Here is a 22,077-nt window from a genome sequence, read left to right on the forward strand (position 1 = left end):
ATGCCTGCTCATCACCTCCCAGTTATGAAATTCTTCCATCACACCCAGAAGTCTGTGTTAGGGAGAGTAGAGGTGGCGAAGCCGTTTGTAAATTTCCAGTGCATTTTCGAAATTGATGACTACATCATGATCAGCCTCTATGACCTGCCTTCAATGGTTTCTCTCCTGGATATAGTTAACAAATCCTTATTTGGTATAAAAATAAGAATGGGAATCCTAGTATGGCATCATGCCCATAAAAGAAGGGCTCCCAAAAGAAAGTCTACACTTTCTCTTGTGGGTAAGAAAATGACCCTATGAAACTCACAATGTTCCAACATTTGAATAAGTGACTTTGTTCAGTTCTACAGTTTCCAAGACTATATTTAAAAACATACTAGGGAACAGAAACAAATAGTATGCTATAATCTTTGACTTTTTTTTCTACCTATCTATTAGGCAAATTATTATCCTCCTCTAAAAACCCAATTCAAACAGATACTCAGTTTGAAATGTTTCCTGATCATCCTGGGAGAGTTAATCACTTCATCCACTGTATGGTCACTTTAGTCTTAAAGTGTATTGTATACACTGCACTACCCCTCTGTTTATGTACCTATCTCTTCCTTTAGATTGTGTGAACTTCAAGGGCAAGTTTCATGTGTTACTCATGACCTCCCTAGCACCTCATATAGTGTGTTTGGTATACATGAGGGACTCAGTAAATATTTGCTAATAAGACACTGAATGATAATATTTTAAAAAGAAATGTAAAGCTCAACAATTCTATTAATTACTGCTGAAGTTTTCATATACGGGACCAGATGCACATCCAAGTTATATGTATTCATGAATTCCATGAACAGAGCTGCTGACTTCTGCACCCTGTGTTTGACTTCTGGTGATAGCCCTATCCCAAGGGCCTCACATTCTCTAATCTTTGGCCCTGGAATGCACTGATCAAAGGATATCCAGATGTTGTTCTTGCTTGCTTTTTTCTTCTGACTGACTTCAACATTTTGGCAATCCTATCTACTCAAGCTTTGTATTGAACTTGCCTCCTCCAAAACCTCCATTGAGAAGCCCTAATCCTTGGAGAAATGACAAATATATAAATGATTTACGGAAGGACTCTATAGATCAGATACAAATTCTAGGAAAGCTAACTTCAGAAAAATAGGAAGGTGACACACTTGGCTCTGCTGGTCCTCTCTCTACCAGATACTTGTCAAGATAACACTTGATTGCAAATGGTTTTGTAAAGTAAATCTCCTGGAAAATGAATTATTTTCATCAGCAGCTAGGAGACAGGAGATGGCTTCTGCATCATATGCCTTGTAATCACCAAAGGGAGAATCTTTGTGAGGAGCAAACACTCTGATGGATTTTGCCCTGTAAATGTAACAATTAGGGCAATAAATGTAGTCTTGTACATATTCATTTATCAGACATCATGCCACCTAATTTTGTGTGTGGAAACCAGTGGAGGTCCATCCAAGGTGGTTCAGAATGTCCCATCTCACTGAAGCCCTAGACCTCTTGCAAGTTACTTTGCTCCTACACATCTAGATTGTGCATCTTTAAAAAGGTGGAAGTAATGGTCCCTTCCTACCTCACTCTATTATTTCAGGCTCTAATGAGATAATGCAATAAAGAATGAATACCAGGCAGATACAAAGTGCATAGTAAAAACTGGTGATGAATGGTGATGGTGGTCCTCTTCCTTCCTTCCTCTCCTCCTCCACTTTCTACAATGGCTAGTACATTTCTCCTTCCCTTTCTCCTCATCCTTCTCCTTCATCTAGTCCCCTCTATGTAGCCTTTATGTCCAGAAACTCTTTTTCAAACAAAAGACTGTTAATGTAAAAGAAGGTTGACTAACGCCCAACAAGCTCTGTGGCAGAAGGAAAAAAAAAAGACAGAAAGTCTTATACAGCCTTAAAGATCACCACCAACTATGAAAATATCCTGAATTAAGCCATGTGGACCAGTCTGCTTTCAGCCTAGAAACCTTTTGACAAAGGTTTATTAGTGCAGTTATTTTTAAATGTTTATTTTTGAGAGATAGAGAGCGAGAGAAGGAGACAAGAGAATCCAAAGCACGCTTCATGCCATTAGAGGAGAGCCTGACACGAAGCTCCAACTCACAAACCGTGAGATCATGAGCAGAGCCAAAGTCAGATGCTTAACCAACTGAGCCACCCAGGTGCCCATATTAGCGCAGATGTTTAAGTATATCTATTGTATGTAATATACACATATAATTTCTACTGACTTTCATATTTTAAGCCTTACAGATTAAGAATGTAGGCATCGTTAAAAATAACCTATATCATCAGAGAATAAAATTTATTACAGTTTAGAGTGACCACAGTGACAATGGTGCACAAGTTATTCAAGATCTTATAAAAATAGTAAAAGAATATTATAGGTACGAAATGACATAAATGCTATGGCTTGCATAGTCGCTTCCAGCAGTGTGCAGAGAATTCACTTGCCATTACAGATTCCTTTTGTTTTTCCTCAAACCTAGCTTATTAACGTTTAAAAACTTAAGTGAGAACTGTTTATTTATTTATTTTTTTGAGAGAGAGAGAATGAGAGGGGGAGGGGCAGAGAGAGAGGGAGAGAGATAATTCCAAGTAGGCTCTGTGCTTTCAGTGCTGAGCCTCACACAGGGCTCAAACTCACACCGTGAGATCATGACCTGAGCCAAAACCAAAAGTGGGACACTGAACAGACTGAGCCACTCAGGTGGCCCTAAGTGAGAACTTTTTCAAGGGTCAACATGAATTATCACCTTTCTCTGTTTCGTTTTCATGGTTCTTTTTGGCAAGGAAACGATAATAACTGGAGCATACAAACCATGACAGGGTCTGGGGTTGGGGTGCAACAGTGTTCCCCCATCTAGCAGCCCACCCACAGCCTTCACAGTCATTCCTTCCCAGCCCATCACACTGTGACCTACACACCTTGTCTCGGGGCATTAAGGTGGGCGTGGTTTTGGAGGACCAAAAGGGGAGGCAAGAAAGGGACAGAAGAAAAGGCAAAACAACACAAAGCCAGATGTGGAGATCACTTTGAAACTCTTCCCTCCAACCTAAGTGCTGCCCCTTTTCTCTTGTTTGTTTTTGTACATTCTTGTTTGCCCCTCAGGCATCAAGCTGTTAGTGTGTACAGGAGGGATTAAAGTCAGACGGCATGTTGGATGAAATATAAATTAAAATTATACTTCTGTCAGCCTGGAATCAGGGATTGTTTCTCAAGGTCTCCCCAAACACTTAATTTCAAATGAGTCTTCATTTATTACTTCAGGAAAGGCCAAATGCATAATTTATCAGCAGCTTTCAGTCAATATACCCTTATAAGCATGTTTCCCATGAGCCTTTGAGTAAAAATATGTTATGCTAATTCTATTAGTTGGGTACACAAGATCTGTCTAAGAGAGTAAACAAGCATTAAAAGGAGACACATGTGAACAAAGAAATACCTATCAGCCTACCATCCAGAGTCAAATTACCAAGGGAACAACAAAGAGGTGGTATACTTGTCCTGTTATTTACACCAGGACTGTTTCCCCGACAAGAATCCTGAACCGTCTAGGGGACTCTGTGCACATGACTCAGGTGGGGCAACAGGTGTGACCGGCGATGGGGACTTACCTAGTCTCCAGTGGCACGTTGCTATTTAGCACCCAGCTGTCCTGGAGCTGAACGGACTCCGGTGTGGTGGCCAGGTCATTGGGTGCAGGAGCTGGGGCGTGGATCTGGCTCCGCCGGTTGGTCAGTGAGTTCCTGTTGAGGGAGTTGGCAGACGAGTGGTGATGGGACAGAGTGTGGTTGTGAGGGGGAGGCAGAGGGGGTCTCAGAGTCGATTGGCTGTGGTGGTTTGGAGGACCTACAAAGAGAAGAAGGAGAAATGGCCATCAGTGGCTGCAGGCTGTAGCCCCAGACACTCTGCAAACCTGAGGAACAAAGCCTAGAATCAAAGTCTTTAGGTTGGTAATTGCTAAAAGTCACAAACAAGAGAAAGAGAGAAAGAGAAAGACAGCATAAAGCATTCCAGGGTTGGTTACTAACAAATAACATACTTTGATTTGCTTTCTTCTGTAGGCCTCAAAGGAAGAAGGAGGAACTAAATTAGTAAAACCAGGCTGGAGCGTATTAATCTTGAATATGTTAATCTTAAAGTGGAAGTGACACAGACCTGACAGGGCTGGTCACTGATGTAACAAGTCCCTGTACCATTTCCTGGTAAACCAGTACATTGCATGCATTCTTTATAAACATTTTCTTTTTCTGAAAGGCAATGAGAATATGGTACACTCTAAGTCAGAGAGTAGCATATTTAAATACCTGTAGCAGGTAAGCAGGGAAGTCAAGTGGGCCAGTTGTGGACTGAGGTGATTTGGAAAGGATAGGAAGCACCCCTCACTCAGATCCAGGCCCATGTGGCCATGTGGGGATAAGGGCCCAACGCAGCCAAGTCTTCTAGTTTTTCTAGGAAAGCTGAAGATCTGGACTTTTAGATAAAATTTCCTGTTTCTTAAAATGTTGATGATTTTTTAAAAAGTGTATTTGTTTTAGGTGTTATGTATATATGCATGCTTTTTTTTTTTTTTTCATGAGAGTCAAGAAAATACCTGTGAGCCTGCTCAGACATCAGGGTTGATGTTTTCAAACCTTGACCCTTACTCCAAACTGCATCCTCTTTTCTCATCTTGAAATCCTCTATCCTCATAGGAAAAATGCATAAAGGAGAACTATACCTCTGTGTGTATCTCCTTTGTAAATATGACCACAGATGACAACTCCACACAGGGTTTTCCTAGCAACCCACTCTCAATCTACAAAATGAAATATTTTAAGCATAATGAAAACGAAAGTAGTTCACTATGCAATGTAAGCCTATAATTTGGTTTTAATGGCTGCTGAAACATGACTTTTAATTTGTGTCCTTTTTTGAAGCCTCCAGTCGAGGTTGGCAGCTCACCAGGTGACTGCCAAGCCTTGTCATTTTGGCCCCTGCCAACTTTTAAAATCCTCAGCCCCTGCTGTCCTGGCTTTAAGAAGTTGGCTCACATCATTTAAACAAGCAATTTGACACAAATTTCAACTACTTGTCTCCTTATGTGGCCAGGCTACATCTCCAAAAGGTGTAATCTACATTCCGTAGCTCCTGTGAAGCCTGCAGAAATATTCCAAAAGAAAGACAACATGTCAAGAAGATGCTAGGTTTGGAGAGCATCATGACCAAGGAAAACAAGAAGGAAAAATAACAGACACAAGTGGTTCCCCGAAGTTTCTATCTCTGGGCTGAAATTACTTGGGGGATTTTTTTTTTTTTTTTTGGTCTCCAGAAAAAGACAACTAAAACTAAACCCCCGTGGGAAATGCCACCATACAGTTGTACAGGTTTTAAATCGCGTCCTCCAAATGAACCTGCAATTCGTATTTTACATCAGGCACCAGTGACATTTTAAATATATCTTTGAGGGAGTTTCGTAGCTGTAGCAGGCTATTACATTTTCTGGCTTTGTTGTCTGTCTAGTAATGTATTATTATATACTTATTTAGCGTTTGTCTGTCTCATATTAGTGGGAAGAGGTGAGAAAAGGGGATGAAATGATTTCATAAGGATCCTTCAGAGATGCTATCCAAGCCCCTCACACAGGGTTAATAAATTTTCATGCTTTCCTTTCCCCTCCCTCAACTCCTATCCAAGTGGTGTCATTATTCTCCATTAGTGAAGTAATCTTGAGACTTGCCTCAGGAAGATGAGATGAATCAGTGTACAAGTGAGAACCCACCCTCCTCGGTCCCAAGCCCCAACTTCCCATTTCCCTTGGCCCCTGGCCCCACCTCCAGCACTCCAGACCACACACTCTCCCAAAGTACAAAGAGGCCATGTGAGGCATTTAATTCACTAAATGAGATACCAGAACTCTCCTGCTTCCTGTCTATTCATCCTGAGCTAAGGTTTCTGAGCCTGCTTCAACTTGTGTGGCCCTTCTTTGTCCATCTGTGTTTTGTGTGGGTGAAATTCCTGTGGTTTTCCCTTTTGCTGATGCTATCCAGGGGTGCTGCTAAGGGGGAAAGGGAACCACGGACCCAGGTGCTATGTGGCATGTTTCCTATAAAACGAAGGATGAGCTTTCAAGTTAATTGCAAGAGATGTCAAGCTCCCTTTCCATTCTTTTTTTTTTTTTAAGTTTATTTATTTATTTTGAGAGACTGCACCAGCATGAGTGGGGTAGGAGGAGAGAGAAAGGAGAGAGAGAATCCCAAGCAGGCCCCACACTCAGCGTGGAGTATGATGCGGGGCTCAATCCCACAAACCGTGAAATCATGACCTGAGCCGAAATCAAGAGTTGGAGGCTTAGCCAACTGAGCCACACAGGCTCCCCCAGCTCTTTTTCCATTTCTACTAAATAGAAGGCCCAGAGCTTCATGGAGGAGATGAAAGAATACATAGTGTTCTTCTCACACTGCCCTCCTGTACAGCAGTATGTTATTTCACTGCAAATAAATCAAATTATTGATGGCAACAACAAAAACCATCCAGCATCCTCAGTATTAGATGGTTTCCTCATTACTACTGTTCATTTCCACTGTGACACTGATTATATTTTCTCCTTTATCTATCCATCCAACAATCGTATTTTTCAACTATGTACAAGAAAAAGAAAAGACGATTAGAATACTGAGTGGGAAGAGCTACCACTGGGGAATATACAGAGAGACATGGAAGAGGCACTTGGCCACTGGTTAGGAGAGGAAATCTAAAGGACTGGGTTCAAGGGTTGGGTCTGCCCCTTTTAAATAACATGAACCTAGGCCTACAACTCCATTTCTGTAATTGTCTGAGTACTCACCCACCACTCCTGACAACAGCAGTAAGTGCGTGTGAGTCAACATGAAGGATGGAAAGGAGGAGGAATGCACAGTGCCACATATGCCACCACATATGCCACTTAAGGTAAGGTCCCCAACCATGTGCATGGAACACTGCTTGCTTCTTTCAGGAATAAAAGCATGATTAAGACACAACTGTGGCTCTCAAGGAGCCCAGATTCGAGTACAGTAGCCCCCAAGCTGGATATGACCAAAGATTCCGAGTCAAGATTTTGTATAGTGTTCCAGATCGCTGACTTCTCTTGAAAACAAAAACAGAACAAAAACACCGAGTCTATTCCCTCATGGTAACAACAGGATATAGCTGAGTGCTTTTGGGTGGTTTTCTGCTTTGCCATTAACCCTAACAATCCCAGTTTATTTTAATCTGACCGGGTGTAAGCATTTATGTTGCCACTGGTAGGCATTTAGATCTCACCCATGGTACCTTAGCATTCTGGGTAGGTCACATATCTCTCATATAACAACACCCCTGCTACAATCATTCATCTCAAGCACTTTTTGTGTTTCCCGGTTTTCATTAGTCATCCAATGAGCTTGCTGGATGTGACGGTTTTCCATTTCAAAAATGCGAACAATGGCCAGCAACACGCCTTACTGCTTTCCAGGAAGCCAAATTACATGAAAAAGGCCTTCTCCAAGGCAACTAATGTCTTCAATGTATGCTGAAACAGAAATGATTAACAGCTTGATGAAGGAACCTAAACGTCCACTCTGAGTTCTACACATTTATTGGGTTTAATTAATGTGCATATTAATGGCTCTTCTATTACATAAATAGGAAATCACATAATAATGCAATTGAGCCACAAATAACTATGTAACATAAATGCTTACATAGTATCAACTTAATAAGTATGCTATTAGCAGGCAAAAGGCAACTGTCATTAAAATCACAGTGCTAGCCTATTATAGTACACCTGATTTATCTGGAGTTGAGTACCTAGAATTTATTTTTAGGTACTATGTGGCTTTTAGTCCTAGGAAGGAGGAATTGCACATTTGTTCTTTGTGAAAAGCTAGGGCAGGACAGGTAGGACTGCTGGCAAGGGTAAGTGAATTTAGAGAGAGGCTGCTGCCTGTGTATTTAAAAACTAAGTGCTTCAATTGTCCTGTTTGCTTGTTTGGTCTTATTTGCTGGAAAAACCTATGCTTAGATTTGTTGATGCCAGAAATCTTGATCCTTACAGGGATGCCATTCCCATATTCTGTCCTTCCTAAATGCCAATTGGTTGACAGTGGAGTCATAAGAAAAATAAAGTAGTTCTTTGTTGTTGGGTCTAACAAGGTTAGCCATGGGGCCTGCAAAATCCTGGAGTATCAGCTCTGGTGTTGACTAGACTAGCAGAACTCAAACAGCGTGTGGAAACAACCAACACCCACATTGTCAATAATATATAAAGGATTTTCTTTGGAGCGAAGGAAGTAAATTCTTAATAATTGGCTATTGTTGTACTCTTCCTAAATAAACAGATGGGGGAGGTATTTAGGCTAGTTCTACCCTTGCCAAGGTGGGTGGGTGTAGATGAGAGTAGGCAGGCAGGGATAGACTAAGATAGCTTTGTTTTGCTCTGTAGTCCACACTATTTTTTTTCCTGGTGATTAAAATGATAAAATGTATGAACAAAAAAATTGTAAGTATAGGCCTGCCTAACTGCCAATAATTCACTCTTTTTGGAGATGGCATGCCAACTGTTGGTCTTTAAAAACTTCAACCCCTTGGACCCTGAGATGATGAATTAACCACAAACTCTCTGCCTCCTCCTACTGAACTATGTCATTGGGGCAAGTTACATCTTGAGAGCAATTTGAAGATGCTAGAAGTGATGCTGGTGTTGGCAGAGATTTTGGACTCTCTGGTTAGCGAAAATTGGCACCAGGACATGCTGTACAGATCTGACCTCAAATGGGAGGCAGAGGGGAATCAGAGGGAAGATTTTCAACAATAACAGCCTCTAGTTAGAACTGGGAGTCTGCTGCAGATAACCAGCTTTGTGGTTGGCTTTGAACCCCTGCTTGGCCACACTTACTTGCAGTATGACTACTGGAAAGTTATATATTTGTTTCTTTGTTTCTTCATCTGTAAAATGGGTAATTTTACTTCTCTCATATAGTTGTTAGGAACATCAAATGAGAATACATCTATAAAAAGCCTACCATGATTCTTGGCACATATTAAGTATTAACAAATGTTATTAGTATATATTATGTGTTATAATTAATAATACCGATCATAGCAATAACAGCAATAGCAACTTTACCTCGTGAGGAACTCTAGCTTTCCTGCCTCTTTTGAGTGGTCGCTTTTAAATCAACATATGTTTAAATCAATATATAAAGGCAAAATCACCAACCTCAGACCTCTTCCAGCTTCAAATGCTGTCTACAGAAGGGCATTGTGACTAAGTGACATGACACAGGCATTAATACGCACAATCGCTAGAGCATTGCTCTAAGAGCTTCCAGAAATGGAACGTGGGATTCAGAAGTGTTCCATTTCTATAAACAAACTATTGATGTTAATGACAGCAAAATAACACCGACAATAGCTGCTAGGAGTCAAGCTCTCCCTGTGTGTCCGGTCCTGTGCTAAGTGCTGTACATAAATTATTTCAGTTTGTTACCACTCGATCTTATGGGGTAAGTTTTCTTCTCATTCCCATTCTACAGATCCAGCCAGTGAGGCTCAGAGAGGTTAAGCAAAGCCCCAAAGGTCATGTAACTTAGTAAGAGGAAGAGCTGCTTTTGGATCCCAGGGTTTCTTCCCCATTCTGTCATATGCAAAAGATCAGGAGGCCCAAAATGCACTCACACAGGGAGAGAACAGAGACCTCTGTCCTGGTTTGTACAAATCACCCTGGCAAATACAGAGGAAAAACTGGCTTAATTCACTTCCTTCCACATTTGCTTAAATGGCAGAACGAAAACTTACGAGGAATTGGAGGGAATTGCCCACCTGAAAGCTGTGCACCTCACAGTGCTGCTTGAATCAGGAGAAATAGGCCAGAACAGCCAAACTGCAGTGCAATCTCTTTTCTGTGCCTTCCCAAAAGGCCTTTCTCAAACTTCCTCCTCCGTATGCATCCTGGCTCCCATAACCAGTGGCATGAGGGATAAGCAGCAATTAAGTCTTTTGGAGACAGAAACAAGGGCACACTACGTCCCAGCTCATCCTTCCTGCTCTGACTGACCGTACTTTGCCAACAGCCTGGGGGCAAGGGAGAGGGGTTGGGCGAGTCCAGATCCAGCCTCGTCCTGTGTTTAGAAAGAGGTGGAAAGAGATTTACTTGTGTCTAAGTACTGGACACTCGGGACATTCAGCTTGCTTGCTCCTTCCCTGTTGTAGCATCTACTGAATGATTTGTCCTCTCAAGAATAGACTTTTATTGTCCTGACCACTGGATGGTATTGCTGGCTTTGTAGGGCAGTGACTGATCTGCAGTGTTTCTCAGATGTGGTCACTACTGTAGCAAGCTGCAGCCCCTTCTCCACATTTCAGAATGGAGGGGGAAAGAGAAGAAAGGATGAAGGAATGAGCCAAGTTATAACCTCTTTCTCATCTCCCGGTGCTCAACTACAGCTTTGACCAGTGCCTCTCGGCCTGGATCGCACAGTCCTGGATCAGGGGACTGTCCTTGATAGAAAGGCCCCATTCAGCCTGAGAGGAGCACCAGAGAAGGACAGGGCTGTGTTCACTCATGAAGAATGATTTGTAGTTCTCTTGCTTACACTACATATATGACCTCAGAGAAAAAGCATTCTGAGTGCATTCGCAACGACACGCACACCAACACTGCATGGCAGAAGCAAGGGAATTGCCGTCACCAAGAGCAATCCTTTGCAGGCTTAGAAACCAAAGTTTTGTCAGCTCTACCTACATTCATAAAAAATTAGGGTTTAGAGGGACATCGTAGGTCATCTAAGAACAATTGCGCCCGTTTAATAAGCACCAGCTGTGTGGTAGGCCCTGTGTATATTTCACCTTATTTAAACTTATAACAACCTTCAGAGTGGATATTGTTCTCCATGATAAAGACAAAGAAATGGAGGTGCAGGGCGTTAAAAGATCTAAGTTTCTCTCCTTACATGTTGTATTTAACTGTAATACATCTGGGCCCCTCCTGAGTGCATACTGGGCATGTCTCTTTCATACCCTAGATGCATGGTTTTCTATCATTTTTGGACTCTCCTGTTTTTCCTGCTAGACTGTGAATTCCTTCAGCACAGGGCTATGGTGGCTAGCAGAGTAGTGCTGAATGAAGGAATGAATGAACGAACCAATGAACACATCATGTCTCCTGGGGTTATTTTGCAGAACCTCAGCAAAGAGGGGTCAGAGCAGATTTCTGCCTCTGTTCTTTGGACATTTCTAGGCTGCTAGCATCTGATGGGCCTTCCCTTATGCCAAAATCCTTATTACCCTCACAGGTCCTTCAACAGGGAGACAGCTGGACCCAGGGAGAAGGTGACTTTGTTCCTCTTTGTTCTTAGTTTTATTTTATCTTTTCCTGTTTCTGCCTGATCACCTATTCTCTCTTTTAAATAACAGATGTACAGGGGTGCCTGGGTGCCTCAGTCAGTTGAGCATTCAACTCCTGATTTTGGCTCAGGTCACAGTCTCACAGTATTGTGGATTTGAGCCCTGCATAGGGCTCTGCATGGAGCCTGCTTGAGAATCTCTCTCCACTTGCACTCTCTCTTGTCTCTCTCAAAATAAATAAATTTTAAATAATAGATTTACTGAAATATAATGAAATTCAGCTTTAAAACATGTACACTTTAGTGCTTTCTTTTACTATATTCACTGAGATATACAACCATCAGTACTGCCTGATCTTAGAGCATTTTCATTGCCCCCCACTAGGAAACCTCATAGTGTTTAGCAGTCACTTCCCAGTTCCCCCAACCCCTGGCAAATATCAATCTACTTTCTGCTTCTATGGGTTTGCCTATTCTTAGTACTTCATATAAATGGTGATTCCCTCTGTTTTTTAGAACCACAATGTCTGTCTGTTGCAGAGGCCCATTGGAACCAATCAAAGTTAGATCTCAGATGGGGCATACTTCATACTACTTAAAAATATCTTTTCCTGGCAACCTGAAGCTGGTGTTCACAGGAGCTTGTTGGCTGAGACCCTACTGCTGTTGATATTTTTCAGAAGGAGATTGTTATATATGACCATTTGAGAGCCAATTGTATACTTGAGGGTCCGAGGGGGATCCTGGAATTTGTTCTACTGCTTCAGGCATGGCTGTAATCACTGCAGACAGCCATTCCTGCTCAACTAAAACACAAACACACGCAGGCGGGACTCAGGGTGGAGGGTGGAGGAAAAAAGAAGCAGGGAACTCTTGAATTGGGTGCCCAACCAGTAGCTGTACTTGAATGATGACCTTAATACCATTTGTAGAGGACCATCCTGCCCACGTGGGCAGGTTCTCACATATGATGGGGCAGAAAGGGATTTTAATCACAGGTACCACATCATTATACTATACCCCTATGCTCATTCTTTGTGTTCTTCAATCATCTGGAAGGTATCACTTGAGATCAATGTCAACTCTATTAGCTACTTTCTAAGTGACAAAGAAAAAAAAAAAAAGACCACTTGAAATACTTGAGAGGAACCCTCCTAAAGAGAAGATTTTATTGCAAAGTTATGTCTGAGCAGTGCCTATCTGAGCATTTCAATAAATCTACATTACCCTAGGTATTTTGGCATCCTCTGGGAGAGGAAAGCCTATCAGTAGAAAGTAATGATTTTGGGTTTTTCAATTGCCCTAAGGATCTTGACAATGCTATTAAGACCCATGCTTTCCCTGTCGAGAAGTTTAGGAGTGAAATTATTAATATGCCCAGACGTTATGTTGATTGTTGCACTGTAGCAGAAAATACTCTCTCTGTTATTTGAGCTGCATTATCACTTTCCCAAGCAGAGAATTGCATCAAAAATTTAAACTCCTCTCATTCCAGCTCATTGCATAGCTTTTCAAGGTCTTATTGTAAAATAGTCTGGGCAAAATTTGGATATTTCCCTACCCATGAAAGATAATATGTTTTTCACAGCCCAGACTATTATTTTTTTTTTTTTTTGAAAAATAAAAATCACAAGTGGAATTTTCTTCTATCACGATGCCATTCTTTAGCTCTTTAACCAGGTTTTTGTTGGGGTATATTTCATTTTCTTTTCCTTTGGATGGTCACAATGTTTTCCCCTGATCACAGGGAGAAGATCAAAACAAAGATAAAATATGATTTTGATTTTAGGTTGAGCGTCTGATGAACAGAACGACGGAGACAAGCTCTGATCTACACCATTCATTAATATCAAGAATGACTGAAGCACACTAGTTAAATGGCAAGGACAGGATAAAGGTTCTTGGAGCATTTTCACTACAAAGCTCAGCAGAATTATTTACTATCTGGGTGACCTTTTCCCCAAATCTCTCATGGTACACACCTTATAGGGCAAGGGAACTAAAGTTTCTCCATACTATATAAACAGAAGTCAGCTGAATGTCAGACCTTGAACTGCATCTGGTTTCATGTCAAGTGACAGCTGATGTAATGGGATGTATAGGGCATACTGCTGGAGAGATTTTCAGGATACTCTTTCTGCCTTCAAAATATACAAACATACACACACCACAGCAAGGAATTACTAAAGAAAAATATCTGAGAGCTTCCTAAAGAAACATCTCCTCCCAGGGTTGCCTGGTGTAGATACTGTCAGAGAGACTGCCCTCTGGGTTTTATTCACAACTGTTCAGTGGTTTCTTTCAAAGTCAAAATTGTTTTGCTTTCCCAATTAAAGTGGATGAGACAGTGCTCACAGCCTTTTCTATCATGTAGCATGGATGATGAGTAGGAATACCCAGGGCTGAACAGAGAAAGATGAGGAAGTCCACCTCCACCCCACCCAAGAGTCCCAGGATGCAAACAACTTTCAGAAAAAAACTGGGACCAGTAGGATACCAGCGTGCTCTGCAGATCTTAGTTCTGTGGGGAAAGAGGAGGCAATGGAATCACCGTCTCCCACTGCCCCCTCCCACCCTGGGAAACAAGGGTTTCTTCCTAGCCATGGCTTGTAACGTGATTTTCAGGGCTTTCTCAGTCTTTTTGATACTCATCTCTCCAGTTTCGCCTGAGGGACTTCTGGAGTTAGACAATCAGAGTTATGAAGCACTTCGCGTGTCTGTGCCTCTGTTTCCCTGTTCAAAACAGGGGGCAAATACCATTCCTAATTGGTCAAAAGTTAAAGGAGAAAGAACATTTTAAGTTAAAGTGCTTGGAAAATGCATGACAAATAGGAAGTACTTAAGAAATGTCAGGATTTATTTATCTTTCCCTGAACAGGCTAATTCTTTCTTGAGGCTGTGGAGAGAGGAGTGAAATAGACCCCGTGATTCAAAGATTATTATTGTAATGACTTGGAAAACTTCCTGTTGCCAGATATTTTTAAGGTAAATAGCACCATTAAGAATTAAGGATCTCTTTTCATTCTTAGGAGTTATAGAAACTCTAGGTCTCACAGACTACCAAAATAATCAGTGCTCTTGATTTCCACCTTTTGCAACTTAAACACTTGGAAATAAAACCACCTGGTGGTAGACAATATGAAGGGCCCTACATCAGCTTACCTTGTATAAATTCTCTTATTCCCTATGGAAATGAGCATAAGGAAGGCCCAGGTTTTCTTGAATCTTGGTGTTTCTATTTAGCACCAGCTCCCATTGCCCATGAAAAGCTCATGATAAAATCAAGATTTTCTTTGTTGTTGTTATTGTTGTTTTTGTTTTGCTCATGCTCATCTATGACCCATGCAGTTTGCTCTATCATGCAATTCACCACTGAACAACTCAGGCAGGTCCTGAGTTATTCATCACATTTAGATGGTTTAAGTCATGAATTAGCAATTTGTTTCTCAGGGCTTCTTGGGTTACAGAAACTCTTCAGTATTTATCATCTCAAATGGGATCATTCTTAATCCCATAATGCAGAGAGTGAGTAATCTCTCTCGTGAAATATCAGATTTGGAGGAGAAAATAATTTCCATTTCTAACACTTCTTATCTTTCTAACATTTTAATAGTGTGGTCTGGGAAGGCTTCTCAATAAGATGATATTTGATCAGAGACCTGAAGGAAATAGGGAGAGAGCCACCGCAATGTCTGGGGGAACAACATTTCAGGTAGAGGGAAAAGGAAGAACAGAGACATTTTAAATGTGGGATGTGCATAGGGATTGGCCAGAATACCAGCTGAGGTTTGTCTCCTCCATTAAGCTTCAAGCTTACTTCTCAAAGTAAACAATGAAGTAAGTAGGAAAGGTCCTGATCCTCACTGGCCTCTGATATGGGACTGAGCCAGGCAGGCTTTTGCCTCAGGCCCTTTGCAGTTGTCTTATATTTGGCCTGGGGATACAGATAACTGACTGGATCACTCAAAGTGGCTCACTCCCTTAAGGTTGGAATGTCTCAGTTCAAATCTCCCCTTTAAGACACGCCTTTTCAGGCAACCTCAGCAGTCATATCCTCTTTTCTATGGTGTTTCTCTAAACCACATATCATCACATTTTTCCCCCTAGTAATTGTCTTTCTGCACTAGAAATTAAGTACCTTGAAAGCAAGAATGTTATTTTATTTTCTACTTGATCCCTGGCACCTCGAACACTTAGTAGGCACAATAAAGAACTTCTGAATTAATCAAATAATTAATACGTATGGCAAGAGCAAAGGAGTCAAAAGGAGAGTCCAAATTCCGACAGAAATGAAGGTCTTGCAAAGGGGCTGCTGCATGGTGTCATCTGAGACAAATCTCAAATGCTTGAACTTGACTAAAGTTCAAGAAAAAAATTATTGCAGGCATCCTTGCCAAAACACAGTTCTATATCACGCAAACTGTAGCAATTTTTTCTCTTCCTGCAGTAATCCAAACATGACAACAAATGCCTTACAAGCAGAAATCCCCATGGAACTAATGATGGCAGAGGCCTCTGACACACCCCAAGTGGGAATAGACACATTTCACTTCTAAACTCTGACTAACAGGATCTCCTGTGGCTCTCCGTGCCACTTGAAAATGTTCGGTTTCCATCACAAATTTATTGTATTAAAGGATCTTTGCTACAGGCCAGTGGCTTACCTGAACAGGGTGAATCCTCATTCATCCATACGCTTGGTGGTAGGAGAAGCCAACTGGATGTGGCAAGGACAAAGGGTATGCCGTAAAGGGTTTACAAGTCAAAAGCAGGATACATGGAGTTCTTCCTCCTTCAGGAAGCCCTTTCAGATTGCATCAGATCAAGTCCAAAGGCTTCCTGTGTGCCGACCTATGTAAGATATTTTATGATTGCCCTGTTCTGGCACTAACATTGGAACTGACACTGGCACATTATATACTGAATGACTCCATTTGGCCATATTTAGCCTATTAGATCTTTATTAACTTTTCTAACCTGTACATGGAATATAATTGGAAAGGGTTTTCATTCCAAGGATTTTCTTAGTAGGGAGTCCAGCTAGATTAGATGCAAGTAGCCACTTGGTAAAGTCTTTCACATTCTCGGGGAGAAACCCAAAGAGTGACGGTTCTCTCCACAAGATTCCTTTTGTTTTCTCTCTAATTAAGTTCTGACACAAGAAGAGTGGCATATGAGCTATGCCCACTTGTGACAAAGCATTTTCAATTACTTCCTTGTTCATTCCTTCATTCATGTCTTCATGGGTTCATTCACCTGGCAATTCATTATTGAGCATCTATGCCGGGTCTGGTAGATTTTTGACATGGTAGATCTCTGGCCTCTAGGAAGGTAAACAGGTGGCAGATCTCCAGCCTCTGAACTTTTTGTTGAGCCTTAAAGATCCCACGGTAACTCTTCTATTTTTCTTCTGGTTGTTAACTACCCAAAGACTTCACTTTCTCACGAATGTTTTTATTCACATGTCAGCTTATGTGCAATAATTTTATAAGGGTCATTATGACATACTGCTCTGACAAGTCTTCGTATATGCATATCATTCGACTCCACATGAACCCCTTCCCCCTGTCCCCTACATCCTGTCTTATTTCCCAAGATGAACTCACTCTTCGGTCAAGTCTACATCTTCCAATATACAAGATTTTGTGCTAGGGTACTGTTTAAAGGGTGCTCCATGGCATACAGAGAAATTCACAAGAATGTTAATTATTACCTGTGGAGAGAAACTATAACATTTTGATTCATTTGTGTTTTCAGTTGAGTGTGGTATTTATCAACTCTCTTTTATGTTTGATTGTAGATAATATAGCATGGTGAATTGGAGCCCTCTATTATGCATATGGAATACACATGCTGTATTGCTTTCCTTGTAAGATTAAGACTCAGAATTCTTGCTGTGAATTTTCAGTTCCATCAGTAGGATCCATATGGACTTTGGAGTAGTAGCACACAAAAAATAGAGTGAGACATCTAGATCCACGAAGTGAAAATAGAGATGGGATTAATGAAGTTTCGCCACTTGAGTTTACTCCAATTGTCCCATCCCAATCTTTCAGCATCTATAAACATCTATAAATACCCTTAGCATCCTCACCCTCATTCTATGAATAACAGAAAAACCCATCATTTATAGATTTTTCTAATTAAAACACATGTAGTCTAAACCAAAGAAGCCATAAACAGCATTGAGAAAAGTAGGCAAACACACTCCATGCTTTTTTTGTTGAGAAATTTTAGCAGAAGTTCTTTTTAAGATTTTACTTTTTAGGCAATATTTACACCTAACATGGGGCTCGAACTCATAACCCCAAGATCAAGAGTTGCAGGCTGTAACAAAAGAGCCAGCTAGGTGCCCCATCTGACATAAAATTTAAGGGCTATCTCATTAAGGCACTAAACAAATAAATAAATAAATTACCTATTAAATCAACCAGAAGCAGCACACGATAAAACAGAGTATTATGCTACAACATACTTTTCACAGACATAAAAGCTAATCAAAATACCATGACAGAAACTCCCATACATTGCCAGTGGGGATGTGAAATACACAGACATTCTGGAAAAGTCTGCCAGTTTCCTGTATTGTTACACTGACCACAAGATCTAATCATCTCAATTCTATGTATTCACCCTACAGAAATGAAAATGTATCTTTATCTGAAAACCTATACATGGAAGTTTATAGCAGTTCTATTACGATCACCAAAACCTAGAAACAACCCAGATATTCTACAAGTGAATTAATAAAGTGGGGTAATCTGTATGACAGAATGCTACTCAGCAATAACAAGGGATCAACTATTGATACATGCAACAGCTTGGAAACATCTCAAAGGTACCATGCTGAATGGAAGAAGTCAGTTTCAAAATGTTATATACTGTGTAACTGCATTCACGTGACATTCTCGAAAAGACAAAACTAGCTCAGCCTGGCTGGCTCAGTCGGTTAAGCGTCTGACTCTTGATTTTGGCTCAGGTTGTGATCTCAAGGTTCGTGAGTTGGAGCCCCGCATCAGGCTCTGCACTATCATTGTGGAGCCTGCTTGAGATTCTTTATCTCTTTCTCTCCCCTCCCTCTCTCAAAATAAATAAACTTTAAAAAAGACAAAACTAGGGGGCGCCTGGGTGGTTCAGTCGGTTGAGGGTCTGAGTTGGGCTCAGGTGTCATGATCTTGCGTCGGGCTCTGTGCTGACAGCTCAGAGCCTACAGCCTGCTTCAGACTCTGTGTCTCCCTATCTCTGCCCCCCCTCCCTCCACTCATGCTTTGTCTCTGTCTCAAAAATAAATAAACATTAAAAAATTTATAAAAATAAGACAAAACTATAGTGACTGAAAACAGATCGGTGACTGCCAGGATTTGGATTGGGAGAGGATGTAACTACAAAAGGGCAGCATGAGGGAGGTTTGTGAGGTGACAGAACTGCTCCGCATCATGATAGTGGTGGTGGGGTTACACAAATCTATATGTGTCACAATTCATAAAATTCATAAAAGACAATTTTACTGCGTGCTACTTTAAAAGTATACAATAAAACAACAAAAATTAAACATGTGGCTGAATGTTAAGAACAGGACATAAGGGTTCCTGCTGGCTCAGGCAGTTAAGTGTCTGACTTGGGTCAGGTCATGATCTCACAGTTTGCGAGTTCCAGCCCCGTGTCGGGCTCTCTGCGGTCAGTGCAGAGCCCACTTCAGATCCTCTGTTCCCCTCTCTCTGCCCCTCTCCCACTTGTGTGTGCTCTCTCTCTCCCAAATAAACATTAAAAAATAATAAAAAAAAGAACAGGATAGAATATTTGGTGTTGAAGGGGACAGACTTGTGGCAGAGTATGAGCCACTCCAGGTAGAGAAGCTGAGGCTATTCTCTGTAAAACAAAGGAGCCAATCAATGCCAAAACTTGGAAATCTGTTTCCAACATATATGTCACATCCTTAAAAATAAGATAAAAAAAGCACCCTAGAAAAAACAAGAACAGGAGCACATGGGTGACTCAGTCGGTAGAGTGTTGGACTTCGACTCAGGTCACGATCTTGTGGTTTGTGGTTTCAAGCTCCACGTTGGGCTCTGTGCTAACAGCTCAGAGCCTGGTGGAGTCTACTTCAGATTCTGTGTCTTTCTCTATGCCCCTCCCCTGTTCACACTCTGACTCTCTCCCTCATCTGACTCTCTCTCAAAAATAAGTAAACATTAAAAAAAACAAGAAAAAAAAAAAAACAAGAACAGAGTCAACATTGGTGTAAAACTTCTACTGTGTATCACGAATAGTTTTCGTACTTGAATTCATGTGAATACTGTTTGCTGAAGCTCGTGCTCCTACTGCAAGCTTTCCAAGAAACTATACTCTGTAAAAAGGAGAAAGAATGGCTTTGCTGCACAACACTGTCAGCTTCTCTACTGACACTCAGCACAATCTGTAACCTTGTAGAAACATTAACAGCACTACATTATTCATCACAATAAGATTATTAGTTGATGGGAAACAAATTACAGAGCTTCACAACCTGCTATACTTCCTGAATGCATACAAGGCAATTTTTCATGAATGGAAATTGCTACCCGGGAAGAGAAACTTGTGTTTGTCTTCTGATAGTTCCAACAGGAGAAGGGATCAATTCTGGTGTCAAAAAAGGCCAATGAAATAAAAGAAGAGAAAAAATTTAAACGGTATTTAGGAAGACCTCCTCAGGGCACTCACAGCTCAGCAACATGTCCAGTAAAGATACAGACTGTAAGCTCGGAGGAATGGAGAAAGCATACCTGTTTCGTTTAATGTGATGGCACAGCTCTGCATGTTGCCATGGATTTATTGGAAAAGCACCTTTAGAAATGTAGGAGATGCCAGCAGCGCTGAATACAGGTCTGGCCATCTATGCAGCCATCGAAAATGGCTTGGCTTGTTCTGGTCCCTGTGCTACAAATGCCAGCAACTAGCAAATGCTCATCTCATCTTTTACACTTCACATCCTCCTGAAATGCCTTCCTGGCCACTCTCTTGCCCTGCAGGTGGAATGCACCCTTCTCTCTGTCATGACCTCTAGGTAGCACACATAGATGTGATTTTCCCACATGCTATTCCCTACTGTACTTGTCCCCTCGCATCAGGGTCTGAGCCCCAGAGCCAGGGTCTGTTGGATGATGGGGTGGAGGAGCAGGACTAACGGCTGGTTGGTAAACAGATAAATGAAAAGGGATATCAAGGTTTCCAATAGCAACAGCCTAACCTGGGGAAACAGGTGTGGTGTAATTAGCATAGGTCTGTGCAGCTCCAGCACCTGTGACCCACATCAGTCCTGTCCTTCAGAGCCCAGGAGGTTCCTAACTACTGGGGCTGGGACTAGCAGAAAGGAGGGGGGAAGTGCAGGAAGATGACACTGCTCAGGCTCACAACAGGGACTGTGGCTTATGAGGTCTGGTCCCAGGAAGGGCATGAGGGCAAAGTGTGAGAAGTGAGAATTCTAACAAGGGTACTGTTAGGCACTAACAAGTAACTCAGGATGTCCCGTTGCACCAGCTGCTCTTCTTTGCTCCTGTTACTCTCTCAGTTTATAGAGCATTGCACATCTTATTTCCTTTTCTCTTCCCGGGCACATTGTTTCCCTTCCTCTGTCCTTGCCGCTTAGGTGTTCAGACACTTTCCACAAACACTCATGAGTACCCAGCTAAAATGCTATCTACTGCGTTGATACTTCCCACCCCTTTTCTTTGCTTCCAATCTCACGGAAAATCAATAAAAAATCCATTATTCTGCCTACCTGGACGATTCAAGGTAGAGCCACCTGTGCAACCGTCTGGCTGAATTTGCAGAAAGCTACAGCTCCTCAGTTGCTATAGCTGGCCGTGGAGCCAAGGACACAAATACCAGGCCCTGGAAAGCTGCCGTGGCATGGGCTGGAGCTGAACTTCTCTCGTGGTGCAGACTGCGACCTGAATGAGGACAGCCTTGCAAGAGGGCAGGAAGGTGCCAGAGATGTAGGCAAGCCCTGAATCAGAAAGGCGGGAGCTATCTTTGTCTTTCCTCTCAGGGATCACTCTGCCAGTCTGGTTAATACCCAAAGGCTCTCGACGCTTCTCAGTGCTCCAGCCAAACTCCCTTGTCCCAATTTCTTCCTCTGAACCAGCCCTTTCTCTGAGTTACATCAGTGGCTAGGCTTGTCATTAGTACGTGTTTTCCAGAAGGAAGCAGCCCTTTTCAGGTCCTTGCTTTTAAAGGTCACAACCAATGTGGCATGTCTGCCTCCCTGTTGGGTTACATTTTGCTTACAAAGTGTGGTTTGAAGCCAAAACAGTTTGAGAGAACATGTTTATCTTTCCTCTTCTCTTGGGAGGGAATCTGGTGTTCTGAGGTAAGTGAAATGCAACTGTCCCATTCCATACCCACGTTCTATTTCTCCCGTTAAGAAAAGAACAATGTGAAGGGATGCTGGAGATCACAACATGTGACAGCTTATAGTAGGATCTGCCACAATACTAGGTGAGTGGATTTTACTATTCTAGAAAACAGCCTTTCTCAACCTAACCAAAGGAAGTCCAGGGTAAGATGTGTTCTGGAGGAATTAGTCCCAGGTGGGCCTGATTTGAATGGGTTGGATAATTATAGATCAGGTAGCACCTTGTCTAAGGTGAAGTCCCAGATGCCTTCACTGTATACTTTTACGTAGTCTCCTGTAGTACCATGTGTGTGTCACATTCATGAAAACACT

The 22,077-nt window shown here is 41.8% G+C and overlaps 1 protein-coding gene across 22 annotated transcripts in view; it reads right to left on the minus strand.

The window, feature by feature from the left end:
- TENM2 (teneurin transmembrane protein 2) overlaps nucleotides 1-22,077 on the minus strand; it is a 1,977,527-nt gene that overhangs the window by 301,112 nt on the left and 1,654,338 nt on the right. For 21 of the 22 annotated variants that reach the window (XM_045502305.1, XM_045502315.1, XM_045502361.1 and 18 more), the window contains one exon: nucleotides 3,642-3,876. In XM_045502305.1, the coding sequence (XP_045358261.1) occupies nucleotides 3,642-3,876 (235 nt within the window). Of the gene's footprint in view, nucleotides 1-3,641; nucleotides 3,877-16,036; nucleotides 16,198-22,077 lie in introns of those variants that run through there. The other variant, XM_045502474.1, reaches the window with a different exon arrangement.

The sequence above is a fragment of the Leopardus geoffroyi genome, chromosome A1 (assembly GCF_018350155.1).
Source record: "Leopardus geoffroyi isolate Oge1 chromosome A1, O.geoffroyi_Oge1_pat1.0, whole genome shotgun sequence".
NCBI lineage: Eukaryota > Metazoa > Chordata > Mammalia > Carnivora > Felidae > Leopardus > Leopardus geoffroyi.